This window comes from Aythya ferina (genome assembly GCF_964211825.1).
Source record: "Aythya ferina genome assembly, chromosome: 13".
In the NCBI taxonomy this organism is placed as follows: Eukaryota; Metazoa; Chordata; class Aves; order Anseriformes; family Anatidae; genus Aythya; species Aythya ferina.
Window position 1 is genome coordinate 8,931,948 of NC_140311.1, and position 20,032 is coordinate 8,951,979.

At 44.3% G+C, this 20,032-nt stretch overlaps 2 protein-coding genes across 9 annotated transcripts; one reads left to right on the plus strand and one right to left on the minus strand.

The window, feature by feature from the left end:
* Positions 1-4,187: 4,187 nt before the first annotated feature.
* AGTR2 (angiotensin II receptor type 2) lies at positions 4,188-19,707 on the minus strand. Of its 8 annotated transcripts, XM_084534407.1 has the most exons (7): positions 19,479-19,707; positions 19,241-19,310; positions 17,583-17,701; positions 10,006-10,148; positions 8,455-9,293; positions 8,016-8,225; positions 4,188-6,366 (listed from the first exon to the last, which is right to left on the minus strand). In XM_084534407.1, exon 7 carries the CDS (start codon positions 6,291-6,293, stop codon positions 5,175-5,177), a length of 1,119 nt encoding a protein of 372 aa, XP_084390533.1. In that variant the 5' UTR covers positions 6,294-6,366; positions 8,016-8,225; positions 8,455-9,293; positions 10,006-10,148; positions 17,583-17,701; positions 19,241-19,310; positions 19,479-19,707; the 3' UTR covers positions 4,188-5,174. The 8 variants fall into 8 exon arrangements, with proteins under 8 accessions (XP_084390533.1, XP_084390535.1, XP_084390534.1 ...); XM_084534409.1 differs by lacking the exons at positions 8,455-9,293; positions 10,006-10,148; positions 17,583-17,701 and having other exon boundaries at positions 8,016-8,194; XM_084534408.1 differs by lacking the exons at positions 8,455-9,293; positions 10,006-10,148; positions 17,583-17,701.
* Positions 15,376-16,885, plus strand: LOC311443807 (uncharacterized protein). Its single transcript, XM_084534317.1, has one exon. It carries the CDS (start codon positions 15,535-15,537, stop codon positions 16,795-16,797), a length of 1,263 nt encoding a protein of 420 aa, XP_084390443.1. The 5' UTR covers positions 15,376-15,534; the 3' UTR covers positions 16,798-16,885.
* Positions 19,708-20,032: the final 325 nt, after the last annotated feature.

Here is a 20,032-nt window from a genome sequence, read left to right on the forward strand (position 1 = left end):
AACCCATCACATTTCATTTTAGCTGTATGTCATGTTGACCTGGCATCTGCAATGGATATGTTGTTTTTGCTGCAGTGCATTAAATTGGGCATTGTTGATTTTCTTATCTATTTTTATTTTTTCTAATGTAAAACAAACAAACAAACAAACAAACAACAAGATATTTAAACTTATTTTTTTTTTAAAAGAAAACTTACACTGGATCTTGTCTTAAAGGCATGGAGTGCAGCTTTGCAAACCTAAATTTGCTCAAACAGAAGAGCTACTGGATGCCAGTGGGTGAGGGTTTAAGTTCAGATCCCCTCACAGCAGGGAAATAGATATCATGACTCACATTCATTTCTGTATTACTGTGTTTTGTCCCTGTGAAATGTTTCTGGGATTAACCGCGTTCTGTCTGGAGTCTATAGTGTCAAATTCAGATTCTGTGTCAGCTGCAGAGGAAATGGAAAGTAAACATATGAAAGAGGCAGCAAGTGGGGCTGGTCCACTCCTCTCCCAGGGCTCTTCACTCCCAGACCAAGGCCTAAGACCATTTTTGCCAGGCCTGCAGATAGATTGTCCAGACATGTCTCCCACTGGCTTTGTACCCCAGCTAATTCCCAGTGGCAGACAGGCTGCAAAAAAAAAAAACAAACTGTTTTTGGAAGCTGAGGGAGTTATACCACCATCCACAGACACAAGGGCTGACACTCAAAGCGGGCAAGGTTACAGCTTGGGCACAAAGAAAGATGGGTGGATATCCTCTGGGTTATGGAGAACATGAGTGCTGTGGGGAGATGGTTCTGGACTTCCAGTGTAAAAGAGGCACAACAGCCCCGCTCCTGTCCTTGCTGTCCCCAGCCGCTGGTGTTCCTCCATCTGCACATGGGCCCAGCACCCCTTGGCCTTGCTTTCTGTGAGGGCAGCGCAACAGCGTGAGTACAGCTGTGGAAGTGTTGGTGCGGAAGAAGGTCTGGAAGTACCTCATCACTTGAGGGAAATGCACGCAGACTTGCAGCTGCTGGCTGGGTATTCCACAGGGTTAGGCATCACTTCACTTTACCCCACCCCAAACAAAACAAAACAAAACAAAACAACACAACACAAAACTGCAGGATCTTTTTCAGAAGCAATTCCCTATTTTGACTCCTTTTATTTTGTGTTTATTGCTTCTTTCCTCCTGATTCTTGTGAAAATTAGCAAACTGGGGGAGCACTTGTTCTCAGACAGGTACCTCAGTAGATACTCTACCAAACCACAAGGTGATCAGCCAGCCACTGTACCTGGAAGAGAGGGAATGTGACGCTGAAGATGGCAGCCCTGGGCTCCTTCCACAGCAAGGTACCTGGTAAGACAAAGCCACAGGAGACTCACAGACCCTTCCTGGCAGAGCCAATGGGCCAGCACAACAAGCCCCTCTCTGCTGCACTCAGCCAGACCCCACAGCAGGCAGACAGGAGCTGAATGGAGCAGCCCATCCCAACAAGAGCAGTCATTTTCTTCTGAGGGATGGGGAGTTGAGACGAGAGCAGCAAGCCTGCCAGCTTCAAGGAGAGGCTGCCAGACCTCTGCATCCCCACATTTCAGCTTTTCTGTGTTCCCTCCAGGACAACTCCCAGATGGTCCTCATTTTCACAGGGAAGCACAAGCAATTTGTTTGTCCCTTGGCTGAAGGGCAAGGGGACTCACCACAGAAGGCAGCTAAGCTGCAACTGTCAGCTGCAGTGTAGCAAGATGATATTCCTGCCCATACTCTGGCCCAAGGAGTTGGACAAGTGTGCTGAGTAGGTGCCAGGGCAGGCTCAGGCTGTGTTGACTTCTCAGTGAGAACATGCTGTACCAAACATTTCTTATTGTATATCTTATATAAACAAGGCATTTAGCTTAGCACTCAGTACTAGTTCATGCTAATAAATGCCAGTGACTTGCTCTGCTTCATATATTGAAGGAGCATACTAAAGTCAGCTCAGGGACACACACAGGATGCTCAGTTTGGATCAAGATTCTCTGCAATTCATTTCAGCTGATAGTAATCAAATACAGCTAGAAAAGGAAGCTGCAAATAGGATTTGGTGTACAAATATGACAGAGACCAAATGAACTCAATGGGAAACCATCCCTTCCATGCCTCTCTCGGGAAAGACACACTGATAGGCCTAGCAATGTTCCAGAACATCCAGAACATCCCCCTTTCCAAAGAAATCATGCTGCCACTCAGCTTTAACTCCAAATCGTTAGCACTTCCATAGGGAAGAGCATCATTCACCCCTCTGCAGCAGGTTTGCCTTGGCACTGACACTGGCACAACCTCTCCAAAACCCAGCTGTTGCTCATAAATTCATCTCACCATACTTGCACAGAGAGCAAGACACTGAGAAACCACGCATGTGCTTGAGATTCTCTGAGAAAATTGCATGCATCACGCTACTAGAATGGTTTGCAAATATCAGCAAAATGTTATGTTGAAAGGAAAGAAGTAGCTTCTAAATTTGCAAGAAAAACAAACAAACAAACAAACAAAAAAACACTTGCATTTGTGTCTACATTCTTTTTCATAAAATCCAGAAAAAAATAAACACAACATTCTGAAAGTGTGGAAAATCACATTTTCCATGGAAAATCCCTGAAAAATCCCATGAGAAACTCTAGCATGAAAAAGTCATAGAGCAGAACAGTATTCAATTTGCTCTAAAAATAAAGCAACACCAACACAGATCTTCCTGACTTCCATCTGAGGTTCCTCTCCAGACAGTCTTTTTTGGGTGTTTGTTTAACCAAGCTACTCAAATTTGTGACTTATGTATAAAATACAAAGCAGATTTGGCAAACAGAAATGTCACTGCTGAGCTAGTGAGTTCTCTTGGTTTATCACCCTTTCACCCTTGCAGAATGTGACCTTTGAAAGAAGGGATTTTCCTCCTCTCCCTGTCTTGCCTCCCATTTATTATTATTATTTTTTTTTTTTTCTGAGAAGAAAAGAGTGCAGCTCTCAGCCCCAAGAAGCAGTCATTGATTTCTGCTCTCTAGCTGCAGCCATGGGAGACCCTGCATTGCTGCTCTATCCTCTGGGAAGCTTTATCTTCATTTTCCTTGCCTCTCACAGGTGTAAATCTAACTGTAGCTAGATTTCAGATTTCTGTCTTATTTTCCTACCTGTGGAGGTTTGCACAGGCATAGGACTGGATGAAAACTGTTCTTTTTGAACAGGTCCAAACTGACATGTTGAAAATATATAAGCTGTACTTATGCCCAGAACAGATACAGCTGAAGCACAGGTAGGAGTGGGGTCAGTTCATGTAGTTTGTATTTTGTTTTGAGACTACCAAGATGCCAATTAGCGGCACAGTTGTGCTCATTACTGACCCAATCTGTACTGCAGCAAAGGTAAAAAGGCTCTACAACCTCTTATTACCCCTCTGAGCCTACCACTTTGAACACCTGGTAATTTTATTAGTATAATTATTTGTTCTGCAGTAGCATGACTGTGTTGTTGTGTTCATTGCTAAGCAATTAACAGTTTGTCCTTCCAGAAATATCCAACGCCCCAGACACTATTAGCTTGTCGGAACATTTTCAACAAAAACATTCCAGGGGAAACACAGTGGCGTCTCTTCCATTTTCTGGGATAAGCATCTCTCCAGCTGCATACCCTACTACCAGAACACCAAACCATGACAGGGAGAAGTGGATATTCCTGAAGGCCCCATTTTGCTCAGTTCTGCACAAAATTTCTTCCCACATCACTCTGAAACTGCCAAATTTCTTGCAAAATCCTATTTTCAAGGGCACCAGCAAAGCAACATGCCCCTGCTCTAAGAGTGATACATGGCTCCTGCATCATGTTCCCAAGGCTCCCAGGCACTGGCCAGCACTGGGATTTTCAGGGAGGCCAGACTCCTTGTTACCCTGGCAGCATGTATAATTTCTTATTTATGGACTCAGAAGTGCTTAGACAAGTTTCAAGGGTAACTTTTTGGACACATTTCACTGAAGCTAATTATCTTTTGGTCCTTGTGTCCTCCAGCATGGGGACAGCCTGCTGGAAATTGAGCATGGTGCTAAAAAATCCCTCTTTTATACTGAGCCTAGTAAACACAATCATTTTGGAAGGATCCACATTGGTGGTTAGAATCAGTATCTCTTTAGCAAAAGCAAATTTCAAATAATCAAACATAACCTCAAAATAGAGTCATTATTTGCCACAATCTTTTTTCCCCTTTCTTTTATTTATAAATGAGAAAGCTTATGCATTGAGATGTGGGCAAGACTTAGCAATCACACCATGGTTTTGCTTCTGGGTGTCAAGACAGAGTCATTTAGGGTTTTTGTATACAGTACCCAAAAAATACAGTAGTAAGTGACATTTGAAATGCAAAAAGTCCAGACCATCAGCAAGTCCTTCCCTGAAGGCTGCTGGACAGTGTGTGGAACTTATCTCACCCGTGTAGCACCAGATCTTGGTGTACCAGGACTGTTCCTAGGGCATTACTGTCAAAAGTGACCACAGTGGACCAAAGGAAAGGACTACCCGGCTTGCAAACCTGTTACATGCTATGAGAAAGGTATAAAAACATTCATGTGGTAGGACTTTTCCCCACTAATTCTCTTTCGCCTTCAGCAATTTGCAAATCCATGTCTCCACCTGTTCTCAGGATCCTGGGCCCAAGCAAGCAGGAGGTATATCTGATGCATTTAACATATGTTATCTCTAGCAATATATTTTCAAAACTATATATATGTGTGTGTGTGTGTACATAATAAAGATCAAATATTTTCTTACAGATAGGTACAGAAGTATCTGCACTGCTTTATTTACACATTCCCTAATGAGAATCTCTTTTAGAAAATCAGCGCAGTCAGGGTGTAATACTCAGCACCTACACAGTTGTAGCTATGGTGAAATGTTCCTCTGGTGTATCTTATCTTTCTGTATTAAACACTTGCCTGATCTCAGGCACATATAAGCAGATATTTAAAATGCCATCAATACAGTTATTTGCCAGAATCTTCCCTTTAGTGCTCATTATGAAAAGGAAGGAAGAATAAATCCTCATGTATGAGAAAAAAAACACATTCTCCTTCAAACAGCTGGTGAGTGAAAGGACAAAAAATGAAAGGAACTGGAGAAAAACGTGTCTCCACTTGAGGGGCAGCCAGCTGTACTGACACAGCCCCATGTCACAACCCAGTGTCTAAAGAAAGGATTCAGGGCCCCTCTCCCTGCCCACGGGGGTCTCAGTGTCTCTGAAGCAGCTCCCTTTCCTCAAAGAAGAACTTTCTTGTTGGCTGTTGAACTGATAAACTCGTCGCTTAAACAAGCGATGGAGCTTCTCCTGAAACTGATTCCCAATAAAACAGTACAACAAAGGGTTGATGCAGCTGTTGGCAAACGCCATGCAGATGCCAAATGGTAGTGCTGTGTCAATGATCCCTGTCACATCACAGTTGTTAATAATGTTCATATGAGCTAGGGCATCCAAAAAGGTTAAAATGTGGAATGGGAGCCAGCAAATTAAGAAGGCCACAACAACAGCAGCCACCAGCTTCAGGACTTTGTCCATCTTCTGCTTGTTTTTCCCAAACTTCTGTGCTTTTAGCAAGTGCCTCCTGATCCAGATGTAGCATGTTGTGATCACTGTCAAGGGGATGAAGAAGCCGAGTACATTTTTGAGGAAGGCTGTTCCCACAGACCATTTCGCATAATTCTCATGAGGAAATGCCATAATGCAAGCTTTCACCCCCAGGCTCTTAATGTAATGTGTGTCACGGAAATAAAAAGTTGGAAGGGAGGACAAACCGGCAAGGCCCCACACAACCGTTGCTATAAAATACGCCTGTTGTGGAGTTCTTCTTTGAGAGCGAATAGGATGGACAATAGCATGGTACCGGTCCACACTCATGCATGTAACGAAAAATGTGCTTGCAAACATGTTCAGGCACAGGACAGAACTGGAGATTTTGCACATGAGAGATCCAAAGAGCCAGTTGTACTTCTGTGAGTAATAGGTAGCCCAGAAGGGAAGCGTGGCAAGGCACAGCAAATCTGCCAAGGCCAAGTTGAAAATGTAGATATTAGCAACTGTTTTGGGGCTACTGTGACGACAGAGCACCACAACTACCATGCTGTTTCCAACCAAACCGAGAACAAAAACCACGGAGAAAAATGCTGGAATTAATGAAAACTGGTAATCTGAAGAGGCAAGTGGGCAGGGAGGCAGAGAGCGCAATGCAGCCGATGAGTTTGCCAGCATTGTATAGAGGACTTGGAGAGTTTCTCTGGTGGTGATGATCACAGAGTAGTTGCTCTGCATGTTGGTGCTGGCAGAAAGGGAGCTTCTGCAGGAAATTCATGTGCTAGTGGCACTTTTCTATCACATTGCTCACCTGCAGATCAGAAACCGTGTGTTAGACATACACTCTGCGGCCATCTTAGTTCTGGAATCACAGAATTGCAATAAAATAAAATAATTTAAAATGATGTCAGGAATCTGAGAGCTGTTATACCAGGCAACCCTGTTGGACTCCTTTCCTCTGTCCCACTAACAGGACACAATTAGCACTAGAGAGGTCATGACACTTTTTAATTAGCCTGGCAGAAAAGCGAGCAGCTGGGTTTCATCTGCTATTACAGATGGTGCTTTTTGTGGCCAGCTGAGCAGAAAGATCATTGACTCAAGAGCTGCAGATACTTCAAGACCTTCTGAGACCAAAGGCAGCACTAAAGCTCCTTGTAATCCTTTTCTTTGCTTTCTCATTCTATTTCCAGCACTCTGTACAGTTAAAATAATGTAAAAGGCAGTACTTGCCACTGGGGATTAGGTAGTTCACACCTGAGGATCTCCTGGGACTTCACAGGCATGAAAGCAGCCTTTTAGTAAAGCTATTAGGAAAGCAGGCTTTGATTTTTTTTTTTTTTTTAAATCACGGGGCTAGATACAAAGACACTGAATGGTCTTTACAAAATATCACCTACAATCAGAGTCTTTCTCAATTCAAATCTGCATCTCTTGCCCCCGTGATGGCTTTTAGTCAGAAAAGAAATATTTTCCATGTAGATATAAGCAACAGACACTTACATACACAGTTCTTACAAGCACTAGAGTTAACAGCAGTATTTACCGTTCATTTAGAAAGATTAAGACTGGTTTTCAGTGTGGAAAAATGTGGCTACAAAGCAGCTAAAATAGGAGAGTCCTTTGACAGATCTCTTTGTTCCAGTTCAACGGCTCTCAAGTCTGTACTCTAAGCAGAACATTTTTCAAGCTTCAAGATTTTATAGTCAATAAAGAAATCAGACAAAGTATTTTACTGTATATAATAAAAAGACCATTCCTTTTAATTAAGTCCTTATGGAATCACTTAGGCATTTAAGAATTCTCATGGGGCCCTTAAAACAACAGAAATTTTGACCAAGTAAAGACAACAGAGTTGAATAATGATCTCTCATTTAAAAGAGGGTAACTGATCATTTCAAAAATATTTTCTATATTAACCATTTAGTATACAATCGCTTATTGTTTCCGTAATGCAAAATATGCAATATGTTCCTCTGAACACACTGACAAAATTGAATTTTAATTTTATTTTCTCAGCATAATGAAAATTCAATAGGAAAATATTAATACTGCTTTCTGCAGTGAGCTGGTATTTAAGGTACTGAATCACAAGCCCACATTTTTTAATCAAACAAGTCTTAAAACAGAGTAAGGGTTTGTTTGCGGAGAAGGAAAAATAAAGTCTCCTTTCCCCCTTAACTCTATTCTGAACCCCTCTGTTCAACCTATGGAAGCTTAAATCTCAGAACTAGTCACAAAGCCTTCTATATCTGATTTAATACTTGATTTAGCTACATTATTGATAACAAAAGGTTTCATTGATAAAAACGTTATCCCCTCTGCATGTGAACAACTTATATCTTATAATCTACTCCTAAAATACAGTCATTCCTACAATTACATAAGATAAAATGAGGCATCTTACCACAAAATGTATAAAATCAATGGAAATGTTCTAACAACAGACAGAAAACATACCTGTGAAACCTCTAATTTGTCTGGATGTAGCTCTAGGGTTACATGCTTCTTTCTTCTGTTTTCACTTAACAAGTATCTCCACCAGCTCTCTGCTCTCTTATATCTTCCATTTTCCCACCGGGAGACTTTAACATACATAACTTGAGGACTGAAATATGAATGCCTGCCAGCTTCTTTTCCTTTTGGAAGTGAAACGGTTTGAGAACCCCCCTTTCCAAGGCCACGTGAGCATATGCAGTAAATCAGGAGAGAGGAACAAGACAACCAAAAAAAAAAAAAAAAAAGAGCAAGCAAGAAAAAAAATAATTCACACAAATATCAAAAGCTGGTTTCTCCAGCAGTTCTTGGGCCAGGAGGATACACCCACACACGGTCCCCTTCTGCGCCCCCCTCCATGTACATGCAAGATGTGAGAGCCCCAAGATTAGGATCTGTGTACCTCTATAGGCAGGGGGATTCCCACTCACTTTACAGAGTCCCAGTGCTTGCTAATAAACTTGAGAGAGGAATAGGTTGTTAGTACTGGCAAAACTGACCATAATGTGAACATAAAGAAACAGAAAGCAGGGGAACATCACAGCATTGCTTGTGTAAGGAGGATGATCCTGTATCCCAATTAGTAGCATGGAAAAGCACTGCCCAAGTCCATGAAAAGACACGCACACTGCTCAAACCAAGGAGAACAGCAGGAAAAATCCACGTGGCAGAGAGAAGACTTGGCTCTGAGGCTGCACTGGAGTAGCACACAATCAAAGTTAGCAGATCAGCAAGGCTGTGAAATCACACTAACTTCCCATCCACACAAAACTAAGTTTTTCCATCTGCTTCCTCCTCCCTCGCCTCTCATGTTCCACCTGGCCCCAGCCTCTTTCTAGAAGAAGCTCCTGCATCATCCAAGAGGGCTTCTGGAAAATGAAAACTGGGGCAAAGTAAACATCCAGAAGCCTCAGTACCCCAACTGTGATCTCCTCTGCAGCAACAGCCCATCTACTGGGGAGATGTGGGCTGTGCTCTGCAGGCAAGGCTTCACTTGTCAGATGGAAGGCAGCCACAGAAGTCCCTGTCAGCAGTGTCAGCTGCTGCCAGTCGCGGTCCCTCACCAGGATGGACCCCCACTCATCCACTTTTTTGAATGCTAATTCAAAGCGGAGGATGTCTGACCCCAGTGGCTGGGGGGAAACCCCAGTGCCTGCCCTTGCTTTGGGACTGTGCAGCACGCCAGAGGCAATGGGCATCACCGGCTCCATAACCAGCAGGCTCTGCTTACACCAGTGTGACCTAGGAGAGAGATGAAACAGACAAAAAAAACCAAAACACTCCCCCCCAAACAAACAAGAAAACAAAAACAAAAACAAAAACAAACATGGTCTGAGCAAGCTGTGGAGAACAAACTCATCTTTCTATCCATCTGTGTCTTTCACACAGCAGGAACTGCAAAGAATGCTGGAAATGCTCATCAGCAAACTCTCTTGGAAGAGAGAGATACTTGCTAAGGCAGGAAAAAGAGTTAAAGCACCCAAATTGGCAGCTTTTGTTTTTGTCTGCCTCATATTACAGTCCAGCTCTTGGTATTGTCTATGCAAAAAGAGACGGTTATTTAAAGGGGAATCCCATGCAGCATTTTATTTATCACAGTGCAGCTGATCTACAGCTTCATGGACACAACAACAAAGCAGACAGCAGTCAGGACTGTCAGGCTGTAGGAAGACATGGTGCCGGTACTTGGGGCAAAATCTGGAAGGGAAATAAAGTTCAAGAATCTCAAGGAAATGGCACACTGAGAATGAAATGGTTTAACACAGAAGCAGACCTAAGCATCACAGGTATCTTGAGGGAGGACAATACCAAATCACTGCATGGGATGGGAGATTCCCTCATCTGTCCCAAAGGCTCGAGCACTGTGTTTTACAGCCAAGTTTAACCAACTTACAAGTCAGAACATCCCTGGCATCTCAGCATACATAAGAATCTCCCCAATGCACACACTCACCAATTTCATAGATTTTTAGTTTGGATTTGTGTCATCTCTTTCTCTTCCTTTTCTCACTCATTTTCTCCATCCCTGCATGTGAGGTTGTCATGGAAAGGGCAGATGAGAAGGGGAGACACCCTGAAATGCTGAAGTTTGCATTACTCAGGAAAAAAAAAAAAAAAGAGAGAGAGAAAAAAGAGAGAAAAATGTAAAAGAAACAGTAATACCCATAAGGGCTTGGGGGTTGAAAAAGTCAAGACATAACCAAAAAGCTTTATGACAAAGATTTGTGCTCAGTTCATACATACCACAACCAGTACCAGGAGACATAGTTGTTTTGCTCAAGAGGTTTTAAACAGATGATGCATCTTCTACAGACACGCTGCAAGAACTCTGTCCTTTTTACAAACTAAACATCCACAAAACAGGTCAGTAGGAGCATACAGGATGTACAAGTGCAAAAGTTACTTGTCTTACTGCAAAGCAAAAAAAATGCGCCTTTTGCCAGCCAATCGTCCATCTACAGACCCCGCCTCAGATCTGGAGGACTGCTGGCGCTCAAAGGAATTACATGAAAGGTCAGCACTCACTCTGATCCAAATTCATTCAATATTTTACTAACTGTATGTGACAGGACACCCTCAGCTAGGAATTCTTGCTACTAACTGTTTTGCATGCAAATGGCCTCTAGAAGATCTCACTCTGTTTTTCGTCCAACATCCAGTGCACTTTGTAAGCATGGAAAAAAGTCAAATGCATGAGAATGTTTATTTTGCAAAGATAACAAACTCAGACTGTTTAGATTTAAATATAATGTTTTCCCTTACAGATGCAGTTATGATCCTCACAGACACTGGCTGTGTCTATTCTGTTCTACTGGTACCTCAAAAATGGTTCAGACCTTTGTTCTGGCTCCATATCTCTTAGTAGGTCATACCTCATGCTGTCCTTTGCCAAAACCTACCCTGCTTCTCCCCCCCAGCATTGCCCAATGTATCTGATTCCTTATCTGACCCCAAGTTCTTGCTCCAAAGCTCCATTTAGTGATGTGCAAAAACTCCATTTCCAAATCTATTTCCCCTTTTCTTTTTCTTCTTTTCTTTTCTTTTTTCTTTTCTTTTCTTTTCTTTTCTTTTCTTTTCTTTTCTTTTCTTTTCTTTTCTTTTCTTTTCTTTTCTTTTCTTTTCTTTTCTTTTCTTTTCTTTTCTTTTCTTTTCCTTTCTTTTCCTTTCTTTTCCTTTCTTTTCCTTTCTTTTCCTTTCTTTTCCTTTCCTTTTTCCTTCCTCCTTCCTTCCTTCCTTCCTTCCTTCCTTCCTTCCTTCCTTCCTTCCTTTTCTTTCTCTCCCTCTCTCTCCCTCTCTCTCTCTTTCTCTCTTTCTGGCTCTACGGTTCTATGGCTCTATTTCTGAGCATTGCCAGTACAGGAGCAGCAGCAAGATATAAGGCATGCCCAATATGGATGCCCAAACTGTCTGTGCATAAATCAGCCTTGTGCCATGCAACACTGCAGCTGAGCTAATGCCTCCTGAGCTTGCAGGTCATGTTTGTTCAGCTTCCGCAGCCAGGCTCCTAAATGCACATTCTGGCCCAGCACATGGACCTGCAGCATCAGAACCCAGCACAGAGCTCAGAACAAGGGCAGAGTCTTTGAGCTTTTTACTGTTCATCTGATTGGAAAGTTTCAAGAGGTGGGAGTTTTCACCACAAGAACACCTATTTGGTTTTAAATGGTAAGGAGCTAGTACTTCCTGGGGCACATATTTGAGGAACAATTCTGTGCATGCCTTTTATATCAAGGAGCTGAAAAAGAGCACAGGTCAAGAGAATACAGAATTTTTGCTTCATGCTTACAGCAAACTCAGGTTTTCCTTTCTGCCCTCAAGCCCATACACCTGAAGTGCTCATTAGAAGTGTTTAAAGAAAAACAAAACAAAACAAAAATATACACGGTGTTCAAAGAGCAACTTCTGATCAGCTGTGCACATTTTTACAACATGGATTAATGCACTCCAATTCTCAGGTCTTAGTTTTCATAGGGAAGCATTTCTGTCAGGGATGGAATATTCCAAAAAGGCAGCGTATCAGACTGCTCCAGCAGACCACCAGAGCCAGCTCCTGAGGTTAAACCTTGCCGGCCTGCCAAATTCTCAAAGCAACATGGGACCTAAATACAGACCATATTCATGGGCTTTGTTTCTTTTGGAGAAAGTGAGACAGAAAAATCTCTCATAAATGTGCTCCCCAGAACACATCTCCCAGTGTAGGTCAGCAAGGCTCTAACCCCTTCAGTACTGATTTACAACAGGATTCCCTAACTCTGAAAAACAACAACAACAACAACAAACAGTCCCAGGGCAGCAGCAGGAGAAGGGGACTCCTTGCACGCACACAGCCTGGGAGCAACAAGTTTGCATCGTGCTGGACAGTGCATTTGCATCATGATGGACAACAAGCCTTTTGCACGCACGCACCGAAACCATCCTGCCTGCAGCTGGGCTCCCCCAGCACTCTATAAACTTTTAAATGCATTCCTCCTTCCCACTTTTGTTTGTTTAAGGGTTTCTTTAGGGATTAATTGTTCAATGTTGTGAGTAAGATTAGAGAATCTACTTCATTCCTCACCAGCCTCTGAACACTCTTGTGGAGAATGCTGCTGTCACATCTTTTTCGGGGCTTTAGGGAGGACAGCAGCTGTGACCAGCCCCCAGTTGAAAATTGATGTTTGAGGCATTGAGTCCTGCTCACACCCAGCATCCATGGTCCTTGTCTTGGTGTGCTGGGTCTTAACACTGCCTCGGGTACTTCTGAAGCATAATCAGTTCTGGCAGGGGTTCTTTTTCTGACAACCCAGTATTTTGGCCAGGATGGAGAACTACTAACATTTTTAAAGGGAAGATGTTAGTCAGTGTTTCACTTTATTTCCTGGAGCCAAGATTTTACATGGAAGCACTGAGCAGGCCTGAGGAAATCCCTAGTTTTCCACTTTGCAGCAGCACAGCAGTGAGCACAGGGACGAGATTGCTGGGACTCATCAGAATATGTTATCAAAGAGCCTTGCTCCCATTCATCTGCTGGAAAACAATTTTTGAAGCAGTTCAGTGTCTGGTTGCACCTTATAGTGCAGTGTGGCAGAGGCAGTTCAGAGGGAAGAGGGAAGCTCTTTCCACATTTAGCATTCAGAAAGTTTCCAAGGCATTTCTTTTATGAGCTGTTTGTGTCCAGCCAATAGTACTGCCAACACTGAGATTATCCACTATGACATTGTTTGTTCAAATAATTGGCCTTAAGCGATTTACAAGTTACTAAAAGTAGTAAGGAAAACAAGCGCATAAGTGATTTTGGAAATGTGTTGCACCCATTGAACTGCATACTTTTGGTCTCTGAAAATTTCAAATATGAAATCAATCGCAAAACAAGCAGATTTAAACAGAGAGCTGGGCTTAAACAAGGGCTACACGAATGGGATTAAAACCAGAAATAAAGCCTGTGTAGAACAAAAAGGACACCAGAGGAAGTGATCTATCTTCTTCAGACTGAGTTACAAAGCTTCAGCTAGAAGTGAGACAGACCATTCCTGGCTGGGGACATGGAGCAGCTCACTCATCCTGTACAGAGACCAGCAGAAATCTGGCTCCTTTGCAGTCCCAGCTGAGCCAGGAATGCAGAGAACATGAAGATTTCATCCACTAAAGCCTTTGGCATGGCCCCAGTTGTGAGTATCCGGATAGTGTGAGCAGCACATGTTTGCATCTTCCTCCAGGACTCCCAGGACAAGCCACTTGCCAAGGCCATGACACTTCTGCTCTCAGGGTGAAAACAAGCATTTGGACCCCAGTAACACCAAGACAAAGATGTTTAACTAAGTAAATGTTGTTGTTTATAGCTGGAAGATGGTCTCCATTACACAATGCAGCAGTCCCAGCCAAGCTTCCAGGAGGAAACTGTTCTTTGGGGGGTTGTTGCTTAAAAAATGCAGAGGAAAACAGAACTAACTGAAGCCAACACAGCGATCTAACAATATGGCAAACCTAACCTGCTTCTGCATAGAAAGCAATGGGTTTGCAAATTTGTACATTTAACATTTACCATTGGGCATATCATACGTTTGTGGTTTTTTTAGCCACTGTTTGGACAGAGTTGTCAGAGCAGATTCTGATTACCATAAGAGGAACTGGTGAGAGAAAAGAAATCCAAAACCATGAAAGAAAAAACTAAGGCAGACCAAGAAATGATGAGCAAGAAAATGCATCTGAACGGAAGGCGCTGAGAGAAGGTGCTTCAAGCACATCAAAAACTTGAGAACTCCAATATAGAGAAGTGAGGGGGGAAACAAAAATTAAAATAGTGAGGAAAAAAAAAAAAAAAAAAAAAAAAGCAGTAATTGTGTCACTGTTTACCTTGCTGACACATCATCCAGGCCTAGTCATGTTGGCATTGTAAGTAAAATAATGAGACAGGAGATTGCCAGTCCCTGGCTGTCAGGTGCAACAGTGATCAGCCCCCTGAGGTTCCTCATACTTCCTCCAGAGCAGAAGCAGCAAAAGATTGATGTGAGCATGGGAACCTGAGGAGAGCTCAGATATATCCTCATGTGTGTCCAGTCGCTTGCTCCTTTTCCAAATTATCTACAATGGGAAGATACAATTTTCTACATGGGGAGAATGAAAATATTTAATCTTGTAAATTAAAACAAAATCTTTTCTTCTGCACTCTGGATATAGGATGAAAACCAGGGAGAAGTCAAAGGACGTAAGTTTTATAGACCCAAGTCCACCTCTTCCTGCTCAGTGGCATTTTCAGACCCACTGGAGACAGGCAGCACCCTAAGAAGGGCAGCATGCCCCTGGGTTGCTCTGTGCTTCACCCATGGGGTTAATCTCTTGCCACCCAGAGATGACTCAGGGCTTATCCTGAGATGCTGCTCGATCAGGAAACGGCACTGCCCTGCATATTCCCGTTTGGCAGTGAGCGTGAGGTTTGCTCAGCTCGTGACAGTCTCCCACATCCCATGCCAGATGGGAGAGCCACTCTAAACTGCCTGTGTTGAAGTCCAAACCAGAGGAAAATCCCCCAAATCCCTCCCCTACTCCCAACAGTTTTTTTCGTTTGTTTGTTTTTGTTTTTTTTCTTGGTTGGTTGGTTGGTTGGTTGTTTTTTTAGCAAACTGCCACGCCAGTCCTAAGAACCATGATCAATCCAGGAGCAGGAGGGTCTCCCGGGCAGATCCCAAGTGAAGTCTATTACCTGCTGCTGTTTGCAGAGAGCAGAAGGTAGGGAAAAACCCTGCCAGAGAAATCTTCCTGCCTCTCAGTAATGCTCTTTGCAATGCAACAGCACTTAATCAGCTTTTATCTGCCTAAGACTTGATCCCCATCGGTCTGCAGCAGCCAGAACTAGCTAATTTAATTTCACTGTGAGCTAAAAGCACAGCCCCACTGTTCCTGCAATGCTTGTGGTTCACCTATCCAAAAGGTACATGCTCTTTTTCTTGTCTTCTTCTCCGCTATCTGTCAAGTATTAGATGTGGTGTCTGACTTGTGGCCAGTCATGTTCTTTCTCGTTATATTTATATTTACTTGTGCAGCAAAGACTGGACTGAGTCTGAATCTCTCTGATTCATGCCCAAGCATGTGCAAATGTGCACCTGAAGAGATCATCCACTGTAACAGAGCTGGACTGAGATCCCTCCCTGGAGAAATAGCACCATCCACAGTCTCTCTAAACCTTTCCAATAATTATTTGCGGATTCTTACCACCAACACATTCAGGAACCTGACTTTCCTCCACAGCCTCTGGCTGGATGGAAACAATCTGACTTTCCTGTCCCCGGGAACCTTCCATGCTCTCAGCAAGCTGCGAGAGCTGCACCTCAGCAGGAACTCGCGCCTCACTTACCTGCATGCAAACACCTTCAGAGGACTATTAAACCTCATCAGCCTGGACTTGTCTCATTGCAATATCTTTGAAATCCATCCACTTCTATTTTCACACCTGCCCTCTTTAGAAAGACTTGACTTAGCCTCCAACAACATGCGCTATGTCCCACAAGCCTTTAGGAATCTCTCCAGCCTTATGAGGCTGTCCCTGGAGGGCAATCACATAGAAGCCATTGGCAGAGATTCCCTGAAGGACCTGGAAGCCCTGTATGATCTGAATCTCAGGAAGAATCGGATATGGATTATTCAGAATGGTGCTTTTACAAAGCTTCCCAGATTGGGAGTGTTAAATTTAGGACACAATTTCATTGGTGATTTGCCTAATCAGCTTTTCAACGGGTTGATCCAGCTCAAGACTATGCACCTTGAAGCCAACAGAATCACTGCTATTGACTGCACCTTCAGACATCTGCTTAACTTGAGAAACTTGTACCTGAACAACAACCAAATATCCTCTATTTCAGACTCTGCTTTCTCCTACTTAAACAAACTGCATTTCCTCCACCTGAGTAAGAACAACCTCAGCTCCCTTCCGATCCACTTGTTCACAGAACTGCCAAAACTGAAGTATGTGTTTTTATCTCACAACCCCTGGAAGTGCGACTGCAAGATGTTTTGGTTTTTGCAGTGGACAGCAACGTACAGGGGAGCACTCGAAGGGCTGCACTGTGCCTTCCCGGGCCACCACAACATGACGGTGCTCAGTGTCCCTCATCCAGGGGACCAGACGGACTGCATGGCACCACCCGAGCTGGTGAGCGAGGACAAGTGTGGGGCAGCTGGTACCAGCATGGCTGCTGGGCCTCCTGCTCCCCCTAACGAGGTCTTCCTGCTGGTAGTCATCTGCCACATGTGGTATTTTGCAAGGAGATAGGACACCCTGTCGGCCACGCTTTGTCAGTGTTTAAATTATAAAGTGGAGGCATATTTTCTCACAACCTGCTTATGCACAGTGGGTTTCATTACAGGAGGTTTATATATATATATATATATATATATATATATATATATATATATATATATACACACATATATAAATAGGCTTTTTTCTTAACATAAAGGAATTAATTCTGAAATGCTAATGTCAAGATTCAGTGGCACCACTGATGTGCTTGGAAAGAGTTCATGTTAGCAAGCACAGGGCTGGGACTTGTGCTGGAGATGTGGGGCTGGTGAGCGCAGCCCTGGGGCAGCCTCTGCTCCCTTGCTGATTGAACACAACCACACATGCTCTTCTGTCTTCCCGTGTCCAGTTCATGCACAGGAGATTGTGAGTACTGCTGAAATACAAATAAATTGCAAGTTTTTCAGCACATCTGGAATCCCTGTAAGAGACTCAGTCTATTGGTGTCTCTGTGAACATGTGGTAGCTTCCCACAGATGGAATATGGATGCTTGCTGTTAAGAGACAAAGACAGTCTTTAATATACTATACACAATGAAACAGTGTTGGGGTAGTGGGAACAAATGTCACAAAATAAAACTTTTTATCTCTCAGCTGCTCCTCAGAGTATCAAGCCTCAGCTAACAGAATTATGCATTAGCCCCTGCAAAGAACGTGGGTGTCTCATGGATGGTCTGTATCAATTGTCTCCTGCTTTTGTTAATGATCTCTAACATGGTATCATCACACCACTGCTGTATCCTCAAGCCACCTACCTCCAGCTGCCAGGATATGCTGCCAAGACCCTGTGATGCCTCCGCCACAGTCATTTGCTTGTCTTTCCTCTCTCGCACAGAGTAGCCTTCTCCATCCTCCCAAAGGCAATTTTCCATTTCTGCAGTAGGTATATTATAAAAAACCTTATGTGGACTATGTGATGCTCTGCTAGAATGTCCCAATGACATCCAAATGCTGCTTCACATGGCCAGGGATGAACTTCATTTAAGGTGTAGGGTCAAGGTTGAACAACATGTCCTCCACTCCAGTGATTAAGTATGGTCTGATCAGAGTCTCATCCCTGTCCAGACCTTCCCCCAAGCTCTTCAATTACCATCCTCTGCACAGTTGCTCCAAAATGTTACTCAGTTTTGTTAAACTGGCAAATAAATGTCCTGTAGTGGCACATCAGTACAGAGGAGGTTTTTTTACAAGCTACAGCAGCACAGGTTCAAAGGCACATTCCTCCCCAAGCTGGTACAAAAACGTTAAATATTTATGGATGCTTTTTCTTTTGCAAGATTATTGACTTGCAACATATTCCTGGCCAGATAAAACACCTTGATGGGTTAAACCTTTGCCTCTGCCCCTGCCAGGTGCAGACCCCTTGCAGGAAGAATCTGGCCACTCTACAGTAAGCACATCCCCATGCTGGCTCCTAGGAGCAGCCCAGCAACCTCCGGTTTCAATGTCAGTGTGCCAGCGCTTAATGGATGCGTCCCATGCTCACAACAGCAGCGAAGGCAAATCCCATCCTTTGTCAGACTGGCTCAAAGGACAATCAACATTCTCTGTTTGCACTTGGCAAATCTGGATTTCCTGCAGAGATGAAATCTCACCAAGAGTACACTGAGTTAAGTCTGCTCACAGAGACCTTTCCTGCAGAATTAACATGGTCAGTACCAATGCCAAGTTTCTGTTACATGAAGCACCCTAAGCATCGATTCATTGCACGAAAAGCTGAGGGTGCCAGGATTTTCCAAGAAAATCTGCAGAAGCAGGGGCCTCAGTTCCTCAGTTTTCTCAGGACTGAGAAATTTCATGGAAGAGGGGGAGAATCAGTATTTGACCCTCACTTCCCTAATATTTCAGAAACAAACTTCACTCCCTGCTCTCCCATCCAAGTGCATTGTTCCCACAGCCCCCAGACCCCTGGCATTCGGTGTTCCTCCATGCCACAGCCCCCTGCTCTCAGGGCTGCTAGCACAGAGCAGCACCAAGCACTGAGCCCTAGAGCAGCACGCAGCTGAAGCTGACCGAAGGGCACTCCACCTCTCCTCGCCGGTCCCCTCCTGCACTGGGGCTGACTGCCACCCGATGGCCAAAAAACGCTCCGATGTGGTGACAGCTTCTACCATGCAACCTGTACAAGGGCAGGTTTGTGTCAGAGGAAGACCTGTCTCCAAAGCACATGTTCCTCACTTAGCATTGTGGCCTTGCAGGCCCCAACTTGTATGGTAGCTTTGTTTGCAAAGCTAAGGAAACAGTCAAACATAGAATGTGCTTGGACAAAATGATTGCAATTAAATTGGATTGCAGACCAAGATCCATTCCCACTACAATTCATACTGACCACCTCAGAGCCCTCATGTGAAAAGAAACAAATATGTGCATAAGAGAGAACCAGATGAAGAGAACATTGTTGCAAGGTGTTTACCCGGATGATTATAATGTCATCGTTGGCTTTCTGACCGTCACCCAGGTCCTCAAGGACGTTCAGTGTGTACCTGAGCACAGGCAGAAAGAACAAGACGAGGCTCAGAGCCTGGGCTAAGACCCAGCAAGCACACTGCCCCGATGCAATGCAAGCCCATGGCAGCATGGCAAGCATTCACACAGTATCAGCTCTGCTTTGGTTGAAACCCCTTTAGCGAGAAGGAAGAACCACCTCTTACCTGCTTTCTCCTAAAGCATTTAGCCTTTCTAGCCTTCCCAGTGCTTTAATAGCAGCTTACAAAATTGCCTGGGCTCAGGACACTGTTAAACTCTTTGAGCACTGGCAATTTGCTTCAGAGGGGCACTGCTTTAGCTAGGAGGCGCAGATCACCTCCCAGCTTAGCATCCTTGCCTCTACCGCCCCCACAGAGCTGACACGCAGCCGACCTGCGGGTACTAACATGCTTTGCCCTGCAATTCTGCAGACCAAGGTAACAACAAGCAGCCACCTGTGCATGCCTCGTGTGCCCCTCTGAGGGGGCGGGGGGCTGCTGCTGCACGGCCCGTCACCGCTGGGGGATACAGGGGTGTAGGGGGGCTGCGCACACCCCGTGCACCGCCCGGGGACGCGGCTTCCCGCGGCTTCCCGCGGCTCGCTGCAGGGCGCTGCAGGGCTCTTCCCGCGCAGGACGGCGGCGCTGCGCCGAGCCGCGGAGCGCGGGAACGGAGCGCGCCGCTCCCCTCAGAGCCGGCCAGGGGGCGGTGCTCGCGCCGCGCGCGAGCCCGTTGGCGG

Excerpts from the sequence above, each read along its gene's own strand:
- AGTR2 (XM_084534409.1), bottom strand. The coding sequence starts at position 6,293 with ATGCAGAGCAACTACTCTGTGATCATCACCACCAGAGAAACTCTCCAA.
- LOC311443807 (XM_084534317.1), top strand. The coding sequence starts at position 15,535 with ATGTTCTTTCTCGTTATATTTATATTTACTTGTGCAGCAAAGACTGGA.